At 38.9% G+C, this 19,785-nt stretch overlaps 1 protein-coding gene and 1 pseudogene across 1 annotated transcript; both read right to left on the bottom strand.

The window, feature by feature from the left end:
* Positions 1-1,286: 1,286 nt before the first annotated feature.
* On the bottom strand, positions 1,287-8,339 carry LOC122661854 (disease resistance protein RPV1-like). The gene is made up of 5 exons (XM_043857362.1): positions 7,787-8,339; positions 4,455-5,562; positions 3,547-3,822; positions 2,403-3,434; positions 1,287-2,036 (listed from the first exon to the last, which is right to left on the bottom strand). Exons 1-5 carry the CDS (start codon positions 8,296-8,298, stop codon positions 1,287-1,289), a joined length of 3,678 nt encoding a protein of 1,225 aa, XP_043713297.1. The 5' UTR covers positions 8,299-8,339.
* Positions 8,340-15,435: 7,096 nt separating this feature from the next.
* Positions 15,436-16,747, bottom strand: LOC122660764 (annotated as a pseudogene).
* Between the last annotated feature and the right edge of the window lie 3,038 nt (positions 16,748-19,785).

Here is a 19,785-nt window from a genome sequence, read left to right as displayed (position 1 = left end):
ACCCTTATCAGTTATTCAATTGAAAATTATGAAATTAAAATTAGCAACTTACCCTTTCAATGTTTTAACCCTAAAATACCCAAAAAAAACCCAAATCGAATCTAATAGCACCGTTGGAGAAGAAGCTTGGCAGTGCACCATATCCATTGCCGGCAAAGGCGAAGAAGACGACTGAAATTTCCGGCAAGGTTTACCGCTGCAACTCCCTGCGAGTGAGCTAGAGTGGTGGGCGATGGGGAAGAAGAGAGGACAACGTCTGAGGGTGATCGGACAGATTTCGATACAACCCTTCTTTGGCGGCAAAGAGAGAACGGCATTGGAGACTCGAATGGCAAATGGTATATTGGTGACGCCTAAACAGACGAGTTGGTTGTGGAAGGCTTTCTTGCCAAAAGGAGACAACAAAGACCATGAAGCGGTGAATATGTTGGGGCCGAGGGCGGTGGATATTAGGGGAGTGAAGTATCCAGAGACAATGGTGGTGATGGGAGGATTCGATCAATTGTAGGACAGGCAGAGAGAGTTTTACAATTGGCTCAAGAGATTTGGGAAAGAAGTGAAGCCATTAGAGTATCCAAACACAATTCATGCTTTCTATTTGTTTCGTTAACTGCCAGAAATTTCTGAGTTTATGGGGGAGGTCAAGGATTTTGTCCTTAACGTTTCTGCTAAGTTCACCAAGTGATCACATCCAATTGTTATATTATCACATAAATTTAAAGCGAGTGAGCTAGAGTGGTGGACGACGGTAGTGCTTGTGGTGGAGGGTTTCATGTTAGGGTTTCAGACAGGAGCAAGGGGTTTCAGCGAAGGTTTGTGGGAAGGGTGGGGGTTTTGTAATGGCCAACGATATGATCACAAGGGTTGAGGGCTTGTTTCATCCTCTCCGACGCCTGCAAATCGCCACAGCAGCTGTAGCAGAATGGAGGGCTTGTTCAACGATGAAAAGGAAGGTACCATTTACTTTGGCCAAAGGGTAAATGGGTCACTTCACTAACCTTAAAGGATAGTTTAGGCATTTAAAATTTTTTTAACTCATGACATCATCACTTAAATAGTGACTGACTAACGGACAGTGGTTATTTGTAAGAAATCGTATAATACAAGGGGATGTTCAAGTAAGTTTTTGAAAAATTGGGGGTATAATGCAATCGGGCCCTAGTAGATGGTGGCGTACAAATAATTTTCCCTTTAAAATATCCATCCTCATCGTGGGGCTCAAATCCACGAGAGCCAGGTAGGCCAATCCTCATCCTTTTGCTACATGCCTACATCCTTCGACGTCCTCATGCATTGTGATTTGGGGCCACTTCTGATTCTTCGCCATCCACAACGAGATGTTCTTCTGAATCAGGTAAGGTTTCCAAAAACGAGATCATCTTTTGAATCAAGTCTGATTCTGATTCTTTGTCGCCATCCACAACGAGATCTTTTTCTGAATCAGGCAAGTTTTCCAAAAATGAGATCATCTTTTGAATCAATTCTGATTCTGATTTTTCGCCGGCATCCACAACGTGATCATCATCTTCTGAATCAGACAAGTATTCCAACAATGATCGATCATCTAATAGGTTCATCTCCTCATCTGGGCACTGAACCAGCAGGACACCACACTTCTTCACTTGCAAACTTCCTCCATGGCCACCCTCAATTTCGACTGAAACCTCCACTTGATCCCCCACTCCAAAGTGTGCGCCAAATCCATCTTTATGTATCGAGAAAGCCCGAAGCTCACGCATTGTAATATGGCGCACCAACAATATGTCTTGACCTGGTCGAAGTGGAAGTGTGGATTGCGGAAGTCCAACAATGGGCCCCCATTGAATATCTTTGGTTTTATTCCAGATCACAGGGTGACAAGAGTAGTTTCCAGGGCCTTCCTCAGCTGAAAAAACAGCAGATACATCCAACCCTTGGATCTTGCAACCCAAACAGTCAGAGACCTCAAAGGATATTGAAGACCCCATATTTTGATGGCTCATCCATTCCGGAATCTCACTTCCAGTACCCCACAATTGAAATTCCCTATGTATATCCTGATCCACAGAATTCATATGTTTTAACATTTATAAAAGAGAGAGTCAACCAAAAAAAAAAAAAAAAAAAAAACATTTATAAAAGAGAGAGAGTATTGAGGTAATAATCCCATATCGGCTGTGGGTGCTCCGACTATCAAGTATAATAGCCACAAGAGGTCATCCCACTTTGAACCAAGTAGTTTTAAGATGGAAGCTTAATATGGTATCAAAGTGGGTATGTTTGGCCCTGCTCCACCCTCGAAGACAGAGCCCAAAATCTCGGCCTGCACGTAAGGTGGAGTATTGCCACCCCACTTTGAACCAATTAGTTTTAAAATGAAAGCTTAATATATATATACAGAGAGAGAGAGAGAGAGAGAGAACCTGGAAAAGGCTGTTCTTCCTCAAAGTGTTCCCCAGATGGTGGCACCCTTCGATGTAACTGTCTTGTATAGAATGAGAAATTTCCATGCTCTGGATCTCCCCGCTATCGACGAGCAAAGTAGATGTGTTACCTTCTACAAACAAGGTAAATAAACTTGATGAAAGCTTTGGCAGTGTTTGAGACCTCTCATTGCAGCCTGACAAATATAGGCTCCAAAGTTTAGGAAGGCAACTTATTTCATCAGATCTATTACAGAAGTGATCATAGTTCATAACTAAATTTTTTAAACTCTTCATGCCCTTAAGGTCTACTCCTTGAGAAGATGTGCAACCGCTTGGAAATGACTGTAGCCTCTTACATCCCTCAAAATTAAGAAACATAAGTCGAGAGAGAACACTGATGTTGGGTGGTAATATTTCCATTGCTGAGCAACCTCCTAGATCCAAAATCCTTAAGCTTGACGGAAGCTCTGTCATTAGTTTGAGATCTTTACAATTTGACAATGTAAGCGATTGAAGACAAGAAAGAAGTCTAATGCTGGCTGGCAGGGTGCACAATCTGTTCCCGTCCAATCTTAAGGTTTTCAACAATGGCAAGCTCCATAAATCACTGGGAATGATATCTTCTGACAGATTACAGTAATTGAGATTTACTGATTTCAAAGAGCATAAACCAGAGAAAGAAGCAGGAAGCAGAGTACAAGTACGCTTTGTTCTAATAAGTGAACTGAAATAACATTGAGGGAATGAAAACCATGAAGTAGATTGCAACTGATTCGAGCAACCACGGAGATTGAATACTTCAAGAGATCTCAACATACCAATGCTGTCTGGAAGCTTCATAAGGTTATTGCAGTTATTCAAATTCAAGACAATAAGCTTGTCAAGATACCCAATGGAGTGGTGAACCTCAACCAGACTTTCACAATCTTCAAGGATCAGTTCCTCAAGATTGGGGACTCCTGAGAAATTGGGGGTTTTTGTCAAGTAGCTCGAATGACTAAGGTTCAGGATTTTCAACCTTTTAAGCAGCTGCACAATTTTAAAAAAAACAAAAAAAGGGATGGATGAGAATAAATAAGAATCCATACATATAAAATTCAATCTAAATAAAGAAAATTGTAGATGCTATTTCATCCATTACCTTGATTTCCTTCCAAACCTCTTTAACACTGCTATTTTCCATGTGAAGAACAATAAGCTTCTCCAAGTCAAAATTGGCAGGTATAGATTTCAAAGGGAATCCATGCCAACAAAGCCATCTTAATTTCTTAGGCAAATGTTCATATGCTCCCCTTAGGTGTACATAATTGAGTTGAAGCAGTCTTAGATTATGCATGTCTACAAATGCTTTAGTATTAAAACACACATCCTCAGATTGAGAAATGTTTAACGTGATGCCTTCGACAGATTCGGTTCCCTAGTAACAAATAGATTTGGATCAGTAGACTCAAATAAGCAAATACACCACCTACACATGCAAACACACACTAGAGTAATGCAGCAGAAGGAACACAAGCGAGAGAGAGAGAGAGAGAGAGAGAGAGAAGTTTCCTCTAAAATGAGGATGGATTTATGAAGTAAATTCTAACTCACAGGGCAGAGGCAGGATGGATTTGAGATCTATATTCTCTGCTTATATTATCATTACTGAAATTTTGACCTTTAGAGTCCCCCTTGTTACTGACCAGGATCCTCTGCAGTCCGGCGGGGCGGCGGTGCACATCCGACAACACAGCAGAGGCCAGGTGGCACACATGGCACACATGGCCTCTGCTGTGCCACCGGATGTGCATCACCGCCCTGCCGGTACTGCAGAGGATTTTCATATAATTATTATCATTTAAACTAAGCTGCATTAATGGCACATCACCTTTACTTGTGTCTTGCGAACTAAGCAATCTGATTCACTCTCTGTAGTGACGCCTAGGAGGACCCTTTAAATAATAAGAGGGATTTATGGCCCTTGATTACTCAGACCACCTTTGCTTCGCCGAGCAGAAAAACTTGTTTGCCGAAGAAGAAGAAGAATAAAAAGTTGTTTACTCTTACCTCATGTTTCGTCAATACATTACAAACATCCTCTTGTGACCATAATCTTGTACGTCTTCCAGGTTCTTCAGGAGATTCTTCATGAACAATTTTCTTGGCCATCTCTCGAAGAAGATCATGCATCCTTAGCTTATCGTCTTTGTCAATTGTAATAAGAGATCTTTGAATGAGAACACGGATTCCGATAACTGCAAACAAGTTGCATCCATCTAGTATTTTAGATACATAGCTTTTGTTCATTCCAATAAAGAAGCAACCAATATCAAGGTAAATATTCTTCTCTGTGTCATCCAAATCATTAAAACTTAATCGAAGTGGTTTTGGAATTTGATCAACAGGAGTACTTTTTAGTTTGGCTAATGTTTCCTCCCATTCAGATAAGCTTCTTTTGCTGAACATTAAAGAACCCATGACCTCAAGAGCTAAGGGAAGTCCTTTGACATTACCAACTATCTCCTTTGAAAGCTCCTTGTATTCATCTTGGGGAGAATTATTGTTAAATGCATGCCAACTAAAGAGCCGAAGAGATTCATGAGAGTCCAACTCCTCAGGATGATAAATATCACACACTTGAGCCTCGTTTAGAAAATGTTCATCTCTTGATATGACAATGATTTTACTTCCCATACCAAATGAATCACGCTCGATAGCGAATGCATTTAATTGCTCTGAATGATCAACATCATCAATGACAATAAGAACCCTTTTGCATTGCAGCCTCTTTTTGATGACATTTATTCCTCTAGCAACACTGCTTATCTCCAAGTTTTTCTTCATAAGGATATCAGAAAGGAGTTGTTCTTGTAAATGAATTAGACCATTGGGTTGTTTTGAAACTTCTCTAACATTTTCAAGAAAACTGCAACCTTCAAATCTATGATAAATTCCATTATATACAGCCTTAGCAATGGTTGTTTTACCTAATCCACTAATACCACAAATCCCTATGAGACGAACTTCACATGAAGTACGATATATATATGAATTCATCATCCTTGCAACACGGGAATCTATTCCAATGAGATACCTAGCAATGTTCAATGGTGATCGACTTCGTTTAATTGAAACAGCATCATCAACAAGTCTTTGGATAAATTCTGCCTCCTGCCTGCAAGTAATAATTCATATATCAACTATAAGGATTATAAACAGGTAATCAGTGTTATGCACCTAGTGGGGTCCATTCTAGTGTATGGACGCTACATTGGGCCAACTTAGTATGGGATAGGTTAAAGGAACGAAAATTTGTTGCTACTCTAGTAGCAGGAATGAATGTTCCTGCTACAAGGCTGGCAGCCAAGGAAATGGAATATCAAGGGGAGGGGAGGGAGGTGTGAAACAAGAGGTTTGAACCGAAGACCTCCTAGAAAGAATGGGCTTTTGTGAAGCACAAGCTACCAAGTGGGTTAGGAACTCATTCACATCAATTATAACTTTATTTTTTAATAAATAAAGAATTTTTTTCATGGAGATTTGCTTGTCTTTTATTTGGCTTTTTTTTTTTTTTGCACAAAATATTATACATCATGTTGGAATAATTGTCTCCATCTGAGAATTAATTAATTTGGTTTTTCTTTTGCATTGTGGTGTTGCTTTGCATCTGTACTTAGAGGTCAAATTTTTTCTTGTGTCCCCCTCAAACCTCCGATACCTCTCAGCCTTTTATTTGTTTAACGATTTTACATCTTCATCCTTCCCAACCTTGATTATATAGTATATATAATGTACTAAGGCTCTCTTTGGCATAGTTTATATTTATATTTATGACCTATTTATGAATATCAATGAATTTATGATAATAGGTTATGGGCTATAAACAATAATCGTTTGGTTACTACTAGGCATAATAGATAATATAATGAAAAATAGGTTTGGTATACTTAAGTGAAGAATATATTATGTATTATATATATAAGATACTATATGATAATATATTTAATATGATAAATGTTAGGGGTGCTAATCGATCGGTTTGGACCGGTTTCGGTTCGATTTCAATGTGAGAGTGAATAATTTCAAAACATGATCCAACAAGGGTGCACCGATTTTGGTTTGATTTCAAGTTCGTATTGGTTTGGTTTCAGGTTGCCTTGTAAATATATTTAAAAGCGTTAAGAAAAATTGATTTTTAATGAATTTCAAGCTGGTATTGGTTTCTTAGCGGGTTATATCTGTTTCAATACAGTTTTTTAAGTTCGGTTTGATGTCTTATTGGCTTCAACATGGTCCGGTTTGGTTTCAGTTTCACAAAACCCCAATCTGAAACATGATCCAATAAACTCATATTGGTTTGGTATGTTCACATTGGTTTCAGTCGGTTCGGCTCGGTTTCGTCGTTTCGGGCTAGGTTTTGACACCCCTAATAGATGTTGAAAGAGGGTGGGAGGTTTTGTTCAAATTTTCATTAATTTTACAAATTTACCCCTACTTAAGTAACAATTCTGCTCATATTCATTAATGGTACCCCACATAAACAAATATTAACAGTTTATGGTGATAAATCATATTATAAATTTATGCTTATATTGATTTATTTTAATGAGAAATATGAGTCATAAAGCATACCAAACACATCTATTTATATTTACGTGTCAAATAAACATAAATTTAAACTATACCAAAGACAACCTAAGAGGTTAAATTTATGAATCATATTTTATTTTTAAAAAAAATCAAAAAAATAGAAAAAGAAACAGAACAGTAGTTGGTGACTTGATGTCATGTTATGTTTTGATAAATAACATACCCTTAAAGAGTTGTTAATTGTTACTTTAATAATTTTCTATATAATAGAATATCATATTATCATTATATATAATCAGGGTCAAGATCAGGGCCAAAATCAGGGCCAAAATCAAGGTCAAAATCAGGGTCAAAATTCAGGGTCAAAATCAGGGCCAAAATCAGGGTCGGGTTGAGCCCGAGGTCTCAACCCTAACCCGACCCGACCCTAACTCAAGGCCAGGAATTTCTGGCCCTAACCCGTCCTTAGGGCCATAAATCTTTAGCCCAAACCCTGTTCGGGCTTAGGGCGGGCCAGAGCGGGTTCGGGCCAACAGGCAACAGGGCCAAACTTGCAGCCCTAATTCCATCAGCTTCGAAGCTTTTGGCGAATACCTAACAATCAGTTTGGAGAACTAAGGATACCAGATAGATTTAGAGGAAAATTTTAGGCCCAATATCTTACAAATACGTAAGCTCCAATTCCACATAGAGAATTCGCAGTCTTGGGGTTGTTTGTGGAGTAGTGTGGGTGTGTGTTTTTGTTAAAACCTACAAAAAAAAAAAAGGGAGAAGGGGGGGGGGGGGGGTGTTCACCAAGAAGGAATTACCCAGGGGAAACATGGAGATCCCAACCAGAAAGATTAGCCACTTTAGTAAGAGCTGCCCTCCACCTCTCGACCTTGTCTTTTTCCTCTTCTTCTTCGAAGCTGGCAAACGCTTCCTCCAAACTACCGTTCTGTTTTCGCACATGCGATGGATCGACATCGCAGAAAACAGGGAAAACAGTTAGACCATTGCTGCTTCTGCATTCAACTATCTTCACCAGTTCATCCAAACACCGAATCGAAGAAACGTATTTTATTGAGAAAAGGATTATGGCGATCCTCGATTCTTCAATTCGTTTCTCTCTTTCTCTTCGCTTGTCTTCGTCGTCGTCGTCGTCATCGTCTCTGAAAGTGCAAATCCCATTTTGGACCAAAGCTTTGTAGAGCGCATCAATGATGATTTTGTTGCCCTTATCATCTTCACTGAAACTACTCAAGAAGACATCGTAATTCCATCCAGGGATATTGGACGACGAGGAGTAAGCGGCGGCTTCTCCGATTCTCTGGTAGACCATTAAGAACGTCTCCAACAGAAACGGGGGAAATCAGAAATTAGTAATGGGATGAGAAGACGCTTCTGCAAAATGATCTTCTTCTCTCTCTCAATCCCTCAAAAATGGTTTTAGCTTTATCACAACTCTTGCTAGCCACCAAGAGACTCTTATAAAAGTCTTGGACAGGTACAGTATACAAGTCAATTTCAGTCCACTTTTGTATAATTTTAATTTTTAATGCTGGGAAAGTAGAAATTCCTTGAAAACGCGGTGAATCTGGTGGAAAAAAAAAATTCATTTTCGCAACTGTATACTGTGTTTGATAGCGTTGGGTTCCTCTGTAAGGCTCCATGGTGTGTAGCGCATCATTTGATGGCCCACAGTGTTTGGACATGCAGTTCAACACATAGGCATCATGCTATAGAAGACTTAAATCCGTGTTTGATATGCATTATGCATTCTAAGTCAATTTCACATTCTCGTATAAAAATCAAACACAAAATATGTTAGTTCTTTTTATTTCTATACGCGCTACTCTCGAGTGGAGAATTATAGGATCAGAATAAAGAATCGGCATGTATTATTATTGAGTCCATAAAAAGTATGATATGATATGATATGATATGATATGATATGATATATTATTGCTTTTTTGAAAGTGGAAATCCACACGTCCTTCAAGATCAGGTTATCGTCCATCCGTTCGAAGCTTTATTCGGTGAAGAGAACCTAATCTCAGACCCACCTCTCCAAAACCCAGCAGAATTAAGAATTAACTTTATCAATACAGACCTACCAGCTTGTGATAGCAAAGGGCCTTAATTTCCACATATCCAATACCAAGCTTGACATTTACATGATTTAAGACATTTTTCCAAATACCCCCTTACTTTTTAAAAAAATCAACGGGTCTCAAAGATAAGTTGAACCCTCTTTCATCCGCGAAACCCCAAGAACGCTAAAGACATTTTTTTTATTGAGAAAAAGAAAAAGATTTGAACAACACCAGCCCAAAAATGAAATTGCACATCATGGTCCTCACATATCACACTGTTCATGTGAAGGGGAGGGTAAAATGTCATAAATGCCCATCCTCCTATAGTCAGATTTTAAAGAGGGTTCCCTCCTCATTTGAAACCAAGAACGAAACCATACCTGACAATCTGTAGCCTCTAACTCCTCTTGATTCACTTCGAGATGTTTAAGCTTTGATTCCAATTCATATCCTCATTTTCATCACCTTCCTCTTTGGATTCATCTGGCAACCTATTCCCCTTCAGGGTCATTCAATTCTCATCCAAGTGCCCAAGCACTTCAGGGAATAACTTCATCAGAAATGAAATTGGCATTGATGTTCAGTAACTTGAACTGATCAGGCTTATCCACCACAGCCTGTGCTAAAACCCTGGCACCAACCCTTCTTATTAAAATTAGTGTTGAGATATTCATGACTTCAAGAACTTCTAATTAATTCCATCGGCTTATGGAATCTAACTCCTCTCAGGTTCCTGCCCGGTCAGGTTCGTAGGTTCCTCTCATAGAGGGTCGGAAATGACGACCTCACTCCCTGCCCGAATACACTGTCTCGGATGGGGTGAGGTCGTCATTTCTGCCCTTCCTATGAGAGGAACCTACGAACCTGACTGGGCAAGAACCTGAGAGGAGGAAAATTCTGGGTTATATGCTTAGTGGCACAAACATTTGATTCCTTACTACTTTGAGCGAGCAGTTCATCATAAGCAAAGGTGGTCAACATCACCTGACCATTTTATTACTTTCCACCATTGAGGTTGCACTGGTTCCTCTATTTTCATGCTATTTCTGTAGCGTCCAATACCACAATGATTAAATTAGTTAAAAGAAAAACGAAAAATACAGAAAAAATCAAGGAATCACATATCAATGCACTTTGAGTTTGTGTGATTGACCAGAGAAAGGAGTTGAGGGCTTCTTATTGTTTTAGAATACAGATTCACTATTTTACTCAACTCAATTTCTAAGTGAACCAATATTATGCATTTTTTTTTTAAAACAACGAAACTTACCAAGATTGTCATGACTCGGTAAAAATATCGAGTCTTATTTGACTCGGATGATTTAGGACCCAATCTATCATTTTTTATCCTAACCCAGTTTACAAGACTCTTGATCAGGTTTTCTTATCTGCAAAGACACATGCAGAAACTTAATGAGGTTGAACTTTCTACCCTTGGCCGGAATGGGTACTCAGTTAATATAGATGTTCATAAAATTGACATTAGATTATGTTAGTGTGAAACATTGGTTAAGTTCTGTTTTTTTTTTTCCATTGGCGTTAGTACCAGTAGACTATCCCAGAAGACCAGTTGGTTCAGGCGGTCGATATCTCTGATGCAGGAATAGGATTTTGGTTTGTTAGGGAAGGTTTTACAGTATGTGGGATTGATTATGATGGCTAGGGGGCTTTAGTCCCATGCTTTGACGATCTATATCCAATGTGAGTCTATTTTTTCGCCTGGAACCTCAACAATCCCCCCTTCCACTCAAGAGCTATCCTGCCACACCCTGACCCTACCACAATCTGGTTAGGGATTTGGATAGAACTCATCCTCAAAACTAGTCATTAAAGAGAAGGTGTCCAAGTACCTAGTTCCCCACCCACATCCCCACTAATATCCGATGTGAGGCTATTTTTCTGCCTACCCCATGGAACCCAACACAATGGTATGGAGCACCGCTTTCCATGCAGACAAGAAAGAGAAGAAAAGAAAATTAAGATTTCTATTGAGAGAATTAATGGGCTGTGTAAGTGTCTCTCCTCTTGAACTGAAACAATCCACATTATTGGGATGTTGCGGTCTTGGTTGCTTCCATGTGTAAGGTGTCCTTCGATCGCATTTCATCTCCGTTTTGTTTCTTTCTCCCTTGGAGTTTCTTTCAGTTCTCTTCTGTATTATTTTATCTTTATTTGTGTTTCTTAACAATATGATTTATGTTATGAAAAAAAACTCTATTTTTTTTTAAAGGTTGATAATTGATATGAGAACTCAGCCATTGGTAAAGGATCTAGGTAGCACAGCCACAAATATGGGTGCATGTTTCGTGGGTATGTATGTATGTATGTATTTCATTTCTTTAATTTCAATTTGAGTGATTATATATCTTAATTCCACCATCTCTCTTCGAGGGGTATCTATACCTATCATTGTCGATGAATATTAATGCATTAATGTCAGTTATTACTAAGGCTCGTTTTTTTATACTACAGTAATGACTCAGCCCCTCTCTTAGCATGAAATTATCCGCTTTGGCTCATGGGCTTCACAGTTTTAAATCACGTCATACCAAGTAGCTAAGAGGTCACCCTCCCTAACCAATGTGGGACTAAGTTTGCACTCCTCACAAATCTCTCAATCCCTCTAATACTAAGCCATCTCTTAGTGGGGACACCTCACCGATCTCCTAGGCGGACCGATACTAAACCGTTTTCTTGGGATATGACACTCAAGGCCCGGGGGCTGAAAAGCAGGTGTCTTTCTCCAAATCCTAAACACATTTCCGTCCCGCGTATCAGATGGGCCACGGCCAGCATCCAACAAGGGAAGCTTTGTTGTTTGCAAATTGCAATTTCACCAATAACAAAGGGAATACCATTTGTATACTTTTGTATAATAATACAACTCTTTACCAAAAAAAAAAGAAAGTATAATAATACAACCAAATTTAAAGGTGGATCCCAAAATTCTTATAAAGTTGAAACCTCATGTGGCATGGCAAAGGATAAGATCACAAGAAAATTTAATTTTTAAGATCAAATTCTAACCATCGATTAATAGACAAATAGTGGCTGAAGGAGATTTAACTTTTTAAGTTGTTTTGAGGATTGCTTAACCAACAAGCAAATGATAATAAGATCAACTGAGATTTGTAATAAATTCTACAATTGGCCTTTCCACTTAGAACCTGTGTACGGTTACCAAAAATTAAGGTATAAGATTTTTCATGCCACCATCAGGTGTAATGGACTAATGTAGTCTTTTGTATTTATAACAGGGGACAAAACCGGGAATGTAGAAGTCACGTGTACGAGCAAGAGCAAGGTTTCACGAATCGGAATTGAATTTGTCGATTTAACCCAACCGATTCCAACTGATTCTGACCGAATCAGTATCGACTGGATCTTATCAGAATCAAAGTCAGAGTTTAATAACCTTTTGCAGTACTTTCCATTCTTATCTATTCTATGTTTATTTTTCTGTACCACTAGGGGAAACAAAAATTTCTAACATGCGGGTGAAGTCTCTGGAAGTCTTCAAGTTTGGATATTGGATGCTATTGAGAAACGAGAAAAGACTCTTCACAATGAACTGGAACCCTGCAAATTATGCAAGCAATCAGCAGTTGGTAAGGCGGTCATTTACCGCATTGCTGTGTTTTGGCAGTAGGGTCCTGCCGGACAGCTCGACAGTAGAGAATCCAAATCGAAGTTAGAGTTGTTTAAGCTTAAAAGCAGATCGCCATTTATTGGTTGTTGAAGTACCTGTGCCTCATTCTTTTCAGAGCGTCCCTTCAGATATTACTTGTATGTACGCATACTTCATCCAATCAGTATTAGTTCCATAGGGAGCTCTGCCTTTGTTAAATTCCAGGGTGGTTCTGCATCCAGTAGTGGTAGCAATTTTTTGGTATTTTATGTCCCTCCCCTGTAGCTTTCCAATAACCAGTGCCTGTAGCTTTAGGGTCCTCCCAATTAAAGAAGTACCAAATTTTATCTGCAACATGTTTGTCATTAGCTGAATTACCATATAATTAAGCAAGCTCAGGAATATTATTGGCATTTGTTAAAGCAAACATGAACAAACAAAACAGAGCGAAGATAGATGACACTACACAGATTTTATGTGGTTCATACACCAAAGCAATGTGCTACGTCCACAGTGAAGCTGAAGATGTTTCACAATGTAATGGAAGAAAATTACAATGTGGAGATCTCTCAAGAACACCCAAAACGGTGCTGCTAGCTCCCTTCTCAAAACCCTAACACAAAAAACCCCAAATCGACTTCACCCTTGCTTACACAATAAGATACGAAAAATAAGGTAATACCCCTCCTATCGGCCCAAGCCCTCCACTACCATTACAGACCTCAAAAAAAAATCCTATCAAACCCTTTACCAAAAAAAAATGTCTGAGCGTGTCAATCTTTGAAAAGGGTACAAAAATTTGAGACACACATAACAGTATTTGGTTGTATTCAATAGAAAATATAAGTTGGGTAACCGTAATTAGCTGCACTATTTTTGTCGAAAACCAGGACCCTGGAACTGCCTGAACTAAATCTAAAAGGTAAAGTGCTCAAATTTAATTGATGCCTGCTTTTGAAGAAGAATTAAGATCAGGTGAAGACAAGGTGTGACATACAGAAAGTAAGAATACTGAAAACTAACTGTACCCTCCTTTAGCTGAATTTGCACCAAAGGAAGGTTCCTAATGACAATTGTTGACCTGTAGATCACCAGCTTTTCCAACCAGTAAAATATAGCCTTGAACACTGAAATATATAGTCAAGCTGATATATAAAGAAAGGAAATGTCCAAATGAATAAATAATGTTAAAGGATTTAATCCAAAAACCATCATAGATGACTGCCTTTCTGATAAAGTCCAACCAGGGATCCACATCAATACTTACCACCCAAATTCCAGGGCAAATTTTAAAAAAAATGAGATGAATACAACAGGGAAAAATTTAAACCCAAATTCATGCACCAAACATGATCAGATGATCAAGATCGAAACTAAATAGCCCCAACCTAGTGAAAGTTCTATGTGAGCATATATAGCATAGTCAAAATAAGAACTTTTCAGAGTGTAACAACCCTTTACATGACTTCAAAAGATTATTTTCCTTGAAAAAAAAATATGTATTCAAATATTAATAAAATTTTCACAAAACAAAATATTTCCACAATCCAGAGGGTCACACTACTCATTCTATTATTACTGGAAATTCTCAAACTAGCAGTAAAATTAACCATAAATGGAATGTGAAGAAACCCAATTACTCAATATTTTGGACATTCTCCACCAAGCCATTTGCAAACATCTTAGGGTTTGATACACAAAACCTGTTCTCTATTCCAATCTTGCAGGGGCTATATTTTCTATTAAGACATGAGCACTGAAGCTTCTACTCACTACTTCAACCTTAGTGAATCCCAGCCCTTCTAACACCTTCAACTAGAATCATATCACTCTTTTTCACCAGTGTAGTCACTGGTCTTCGATGCACAGGACTGAAATCATCTCAATCAACTTTCCCTCATCCTATCACATATTGGCTTTACCCTTAGGTTCCTATAAATCCAATCCATTTCTGGTTCAGTCCTTTCAACTGACATTAAGATATTTCAATAAAGGCGGACTCACCCCTCAGATCTGAAGGAAAAATCTATGAATCAGTTAAACTTCATGGAGAACTTTTAAATGCTGACTTATATATATATTCACTTGAAAATAAACTACATTATCCAAAATTTTCTCATTTCTATAACTAGAGAGCCTTAATCAGACAAACCATATCGAGGATAAGACGTAAGGAGGATGCCTCATGATCCCATCACAAGGACTAAGTAAGCAAATGGTTTTGTGGAGAGAGAGAGAGAGAGAGGAGGAGGACCAGTAGTGTCTGATCACCATAAGAGCCCTTTTGAGAAAAATAAAACCCTAATCCGCTTAAACTATATAGGGTAGGTCTTGTTTATAGATTCAATTTTGGAGGCTAACTGTACACTGCTTAGAATCCTTGGTTATGGTTCTTGATAAATAGATTTTTTGGTTATGTTGATTTATATCATTTGTACACATTAAAAGTTGCATTATAATGAAAGTAACACTTGTGTGAGGAATGGTTGTCTGCTGCAATCTAGGTGTCATGAAGATAGTAATCATAAAGGTTGAATTCTTCAAAATAGAGAGTATTTGAAGAGAGAAACAGAGAGAGCAGAGCAGGGCAGAAATCAAATATTTGTTACAAGTAGAGGGAACCATCACATTCTGAAGTATCACACCAACAAATTTACTACTAGTGAACTGCATTCATGTGGTACTTAAATTACATTCTATTATTATTATAACAAAGATATTGAAGGAAAAAAAAAAAGGCCCAGCATTTCAAACAAATCCAAACTAAGAACTGAAAGTATCAATTCTGAAAATTACATAAGGTTACTGAACAAACATCAGTCATCACTCAACAGTGCATACCAAGAGGTTTCTTCAGTTCTTGGGATGTTTACTTACCCTCTGCAGAACAACTGTCCTCGCCTTTCGAATATTCTGGCTGCATCTGTCAGCTTGTTCAGTCAAATCTTTTATGTCTTTCATAAAAAACCCCAACTTCTTCTTGATCTCCTCCACTACAACCTTCACTGCCCCTCCTTCCCTAAAGGCAAAATCAGCATTTTGCATTAGAGTTTGGATCTCTATTGACAAGAGGTTAACCGGAACCCAAATACCCTCCAAGTCCTTGATTGCATTATAAGTGGCAGCGTACATTGAGTCAATCAATTTCTTCTGTTCTTTCAGAGTATTCTCATAGCCCTTCCAAAGAGAATTAAACCAAGTACCAATTGATCCTACAGGGATTGAAGTAGCAGCTGCCACTGCAGCAACAACATGAGGCGCTGCCATGGCACCTGCCACCACCGAGCAAATAATTATGGCAGCAAAAGTTGCAGCAAATATAATGCTTGAAACCTTCCTCCATGTCTCCACAGATTCAAGCTTCTTATAGAGTTTGTTCTTTCGAAGTTGCAGCTTCTCTAACATCAACACCTGATGGTTGTGAACCGTTAGGAAGTTTTGGGAGAACTCCTCCGTGAATGGGTTCCCAGCAGCCTTAAAATTCTTCAGTTCCTCCTCCAGTGTCGCCCAATGCTTTTTGTCATCTACCCCTCTCTCTCCTCCTCCTCAAATTTTTGCAATTGAACATGAAGGATCAACTGCCTGTCACGGGATTTCATTAGGCATTCATCCAAGGCCGTACAGGAATCCAAAGTTTGCTGACTACTCTCGAAGTAATCCTTCACAAGCTCGAAGAGTTGCTTGTTTTTCCATTTACCTTTCTTACAATGTAAGATGCCTTGGACAACTTCCTGGTTCATCTCAAGGAAGCTTCCAGTAACTTCTTTTAGTGAGTCAAATGAGAGCGCTCGAAGCTCGATCCCAGAGCCAATTGTGATTATGACAGGGTGGGTTCGTGCTTACTTGCAGGGTGGAATCGAAAGACTGCAAATTTGGGTCGTCGAGGCTGAATGCTGTTGCTGCTTCATTTGAGCTCATCTCGACTGAGTACTGCAAATTGGAACCGCGCTGAAAGACAGGCAGAGTCTCCCCTCTCCTATTGCTGAATTGTCCTCCCATCGATGCACTCTATTCAGACCCTGAATAGAATCTACAAGAATTATACAGATTCAATCTGGAACCTCAGTTTCCACTTTAATGGAAGGAGGAAGGGACGGGCAGAGAGAGAGAGAGACAGAGAGAGAAATTTTGAAGGGAACTATAAATGCTGTGTTCCCGGCTTCCGGGTTCTCGACGGTTGAGGGCTTTGTTGGCCTATTTATAGACGAGAATGAGTTCTCCCGCTTAATTCCGAAAGTTCTCATACACACGGCTCTGTGAGAGAGTGGAAGTTTCAAGTATTTATTAATGGGTTAGAAGTATTAATAAATTAGATTTTTTTAATTCTTTGTGAGGAGGGATACGGCCGTCTGTGAAACTTCCCTCTTAACTATATAGGGTCCACCCAAGGTTTTAAAACTTGGAATAAAAAATCGGCCGAAATCAAACTGAACTGGTTAAAAAATCAGGAATCTAACCTATTTGACGGTGAAAATCAAATCGGTTTAAGAATCGGGAATCAGCTTATGAATTCTTCCAATTCAAATGATTTATAAAGAAAATGATTAAGAATCAATCGATCCAATTCTGATTCAGGAAGCAACAATTAGAATCGATAAAAATTGGGATCGATGTCAGCCAATTCACTGATTTGATTACCGATTTCCGATTTTTAAAACGTTGGGTCCATCTGGAAAAATCCAACTCCCCCCCCCCCCCTTCTCCATCTGTGAACCATTTTCTCAACTTCCACTTTTGTGTTTATATGGTACATGTGACCTTCATCACCCTTCCTTGCCATGCATTTCTCACTACAAACAGTCAAAGAAGCACGCATTGCCAACAAGAAGACCACATCCATGTCACATTTAAGAGAGAGAGAGAGAGAAATTTTGAAGGGAACTATAAATACTGCGTTCCGGCTTCCGGGTTCTCGACGGTTGAGGGCTTTGCCTATTTATAGATGAAAATGAGTTCTCCCGCTAATATCTTTTTGGGAAAAAGTTCTCTGTCTGGGAGTGTGGCCTATGCCAGCACTCCCATGAGTCTATCTCTCTCCTCTCATGTGAAAAGATATCTCTGCCTCCTTGTTTTGAGGAGGAGAGAGATAGACACATGAGAGTGCTGGCATAGACCACACTTCCGGACAGAGAACTACTTTCCTTTTTTTTTTTTTTTTTTTGTGTTGGTGTGCCAGATAGTTTCTTGAAACTTTTGGAAACTGGCATTTTGGTTATTAGTGTTCTCGGACTGTTTGTCTCTGGTTAAAGCTTTGAATTCAGGTTCTGGGTCTTTAGACTGGGCTGCAGCGGTTGTGGCTGAGATCTCAGTTTCGTTTAGTGTTGTATACTTTTGTTCCCCGTTCCCTCAACAGGGAAGCCCACTTGTTGGCTACGAGTGCCTCTCGTTTTGGATTGTCTAAAGTTTGGTGGTTTTCACCACCTGATAGTATTGCTAATCCTGCGATCTTCCGCAGACTTTCTTCTTATTTGTTTCATTAATAAATTGTTTGGGTAGCTGACGCTGCCCATCTTTGATATAAAAAAAAAACCAAGTACCAACAACAACAATGTCATAGCCTAACTATTTGCGGTCCACTCAAGGTTTTAAAACTTGGAATCAGGAAAGGAATCCGTTAGAAAGGATTTCGGTCTGAAATGGAACTGAATTGATTCAAGAATTAGGAATTTAAGCTATTTTATGGTAAAAATCAAATCGGTTTAGAAATTGAGAATCGGCTCATGAATCGTTTCAATTCAAGATGATTTATACAGAAAATGATTTAAGAACCGATTGATCCGATTCCAATCCAGGAAGCAAAATTTAGAATCGATAAAAATCGAGATCGATGTCAGCCAATTCACCGATTCGATTACCGGGTTCCAATTTTTAAAACGTTGGGTCCATCAGGAAAAATCCAACTCCCCTCCCTTCTCCATCTGTGAACCATTTTCTCAACTTCCACTTTTGTGTTTATATGGTACATGTGACCTTCATTACCCTTTCTTGCTATGCATTTCTCACTACAAACAGTCAAACAAGCACGCATTGCCAACAAGAAGACCACATCCATGTCACATTTAAGAGAGAGAGAGAGAGAGAGTTCTCTTTTTTGATAAACGAGAGAGAGAGTTCTCCACATAAAGATAACTTGGCAATCCTCAAAAATAAAGTCAAAGTCTCTAAGATTAGGGAGCTTCAGAGAGAGAAAGAGACCACATCCATGTCACATTTTAGAGAGAGAGAGAGAGAGAGAGAGGGTTCTCCACATACAAATAGGGAGCTTCAACCAAGCTCATACATCTTTTGTCTTAAGAATCCCATGAAGTCCCCATGATGGGCAGCATTCATTAAGCCATGCACCACAAATATAGTGCTCACCAAATCAACTTCTATGTAATATGGCGCATATGACTCTTGGAAGAGGCATTGTGGTGTGAAGCGGACCATATTTAAGCAAGTCGGTGACCACCTATTTGATGCTTCTAGGTATGTTTTCACTGGGTGTCGCACGTGCACACCTATCTATGTCCAAACAGAGAGGGCAAAAATGACTATACTGCCGCCCATGAAAGAAAGTAACGATTGTCTGCCTAATGCCTTTATGTGCGCGCTCCCATTGACTGCCAAATATACATGTGTAATAATGTGAGAGATAAACTGTGTCAGGGGAGTGATATTTTTTTGGATTATGATTATGGAAGGAAGCTCAACCTTTTTTGGTACGTCTTCCATCAATTTTACTTGAACTGTGGTATGAAAATTACAGTACACACATAGTTTATACTCTAAAGCAAACAACTCAATTCAGCACAATATAGTCACAGGTCAACTCAAAAACTAGTTTCAGTGAAGAATGCAGATCAATTTTTAACTTTTACACAATTTGATTCTAGGTTTTTGATCTAGCCAGGTTTGGAGAAAAGCAAATTCCCCATTGCAAAGCTTACTTAACCACTTAACAAACTCCCCCCAACATAAAGGCTCAGTTTCGTTGTAAATGGAGAAATTTTTTTTGTAAAATTAAGTTTTAAAAAGAAAAATAAATTTTTATACTAATCATTATCTTACATTGATTGTATAACATAAATTTCTAAATTTCTTATCGATCATATTTAGTTAATGG

Source organism: Telopea speciosissima, chromosome 5, assembly GCF_018873765.1.
Source record: "Telopea speciosissima isolate NSW1024214 ecotype Mountain lineage chromosome 5, Tspe_v1, whole genome shotgun sequence".
Taxonomy (NCBI): domain Eukaryota; kingdom Viridiplantae; phylum Streptophyta; class Magnoliopsida; order Proteales; family Proteaceae; genus Telopea; species Telopea speciosissima.
Note: the sequence above shows the minus strand (reverse complement) of the source record. Positions and strands in the feature narration are given on the sequence as shown.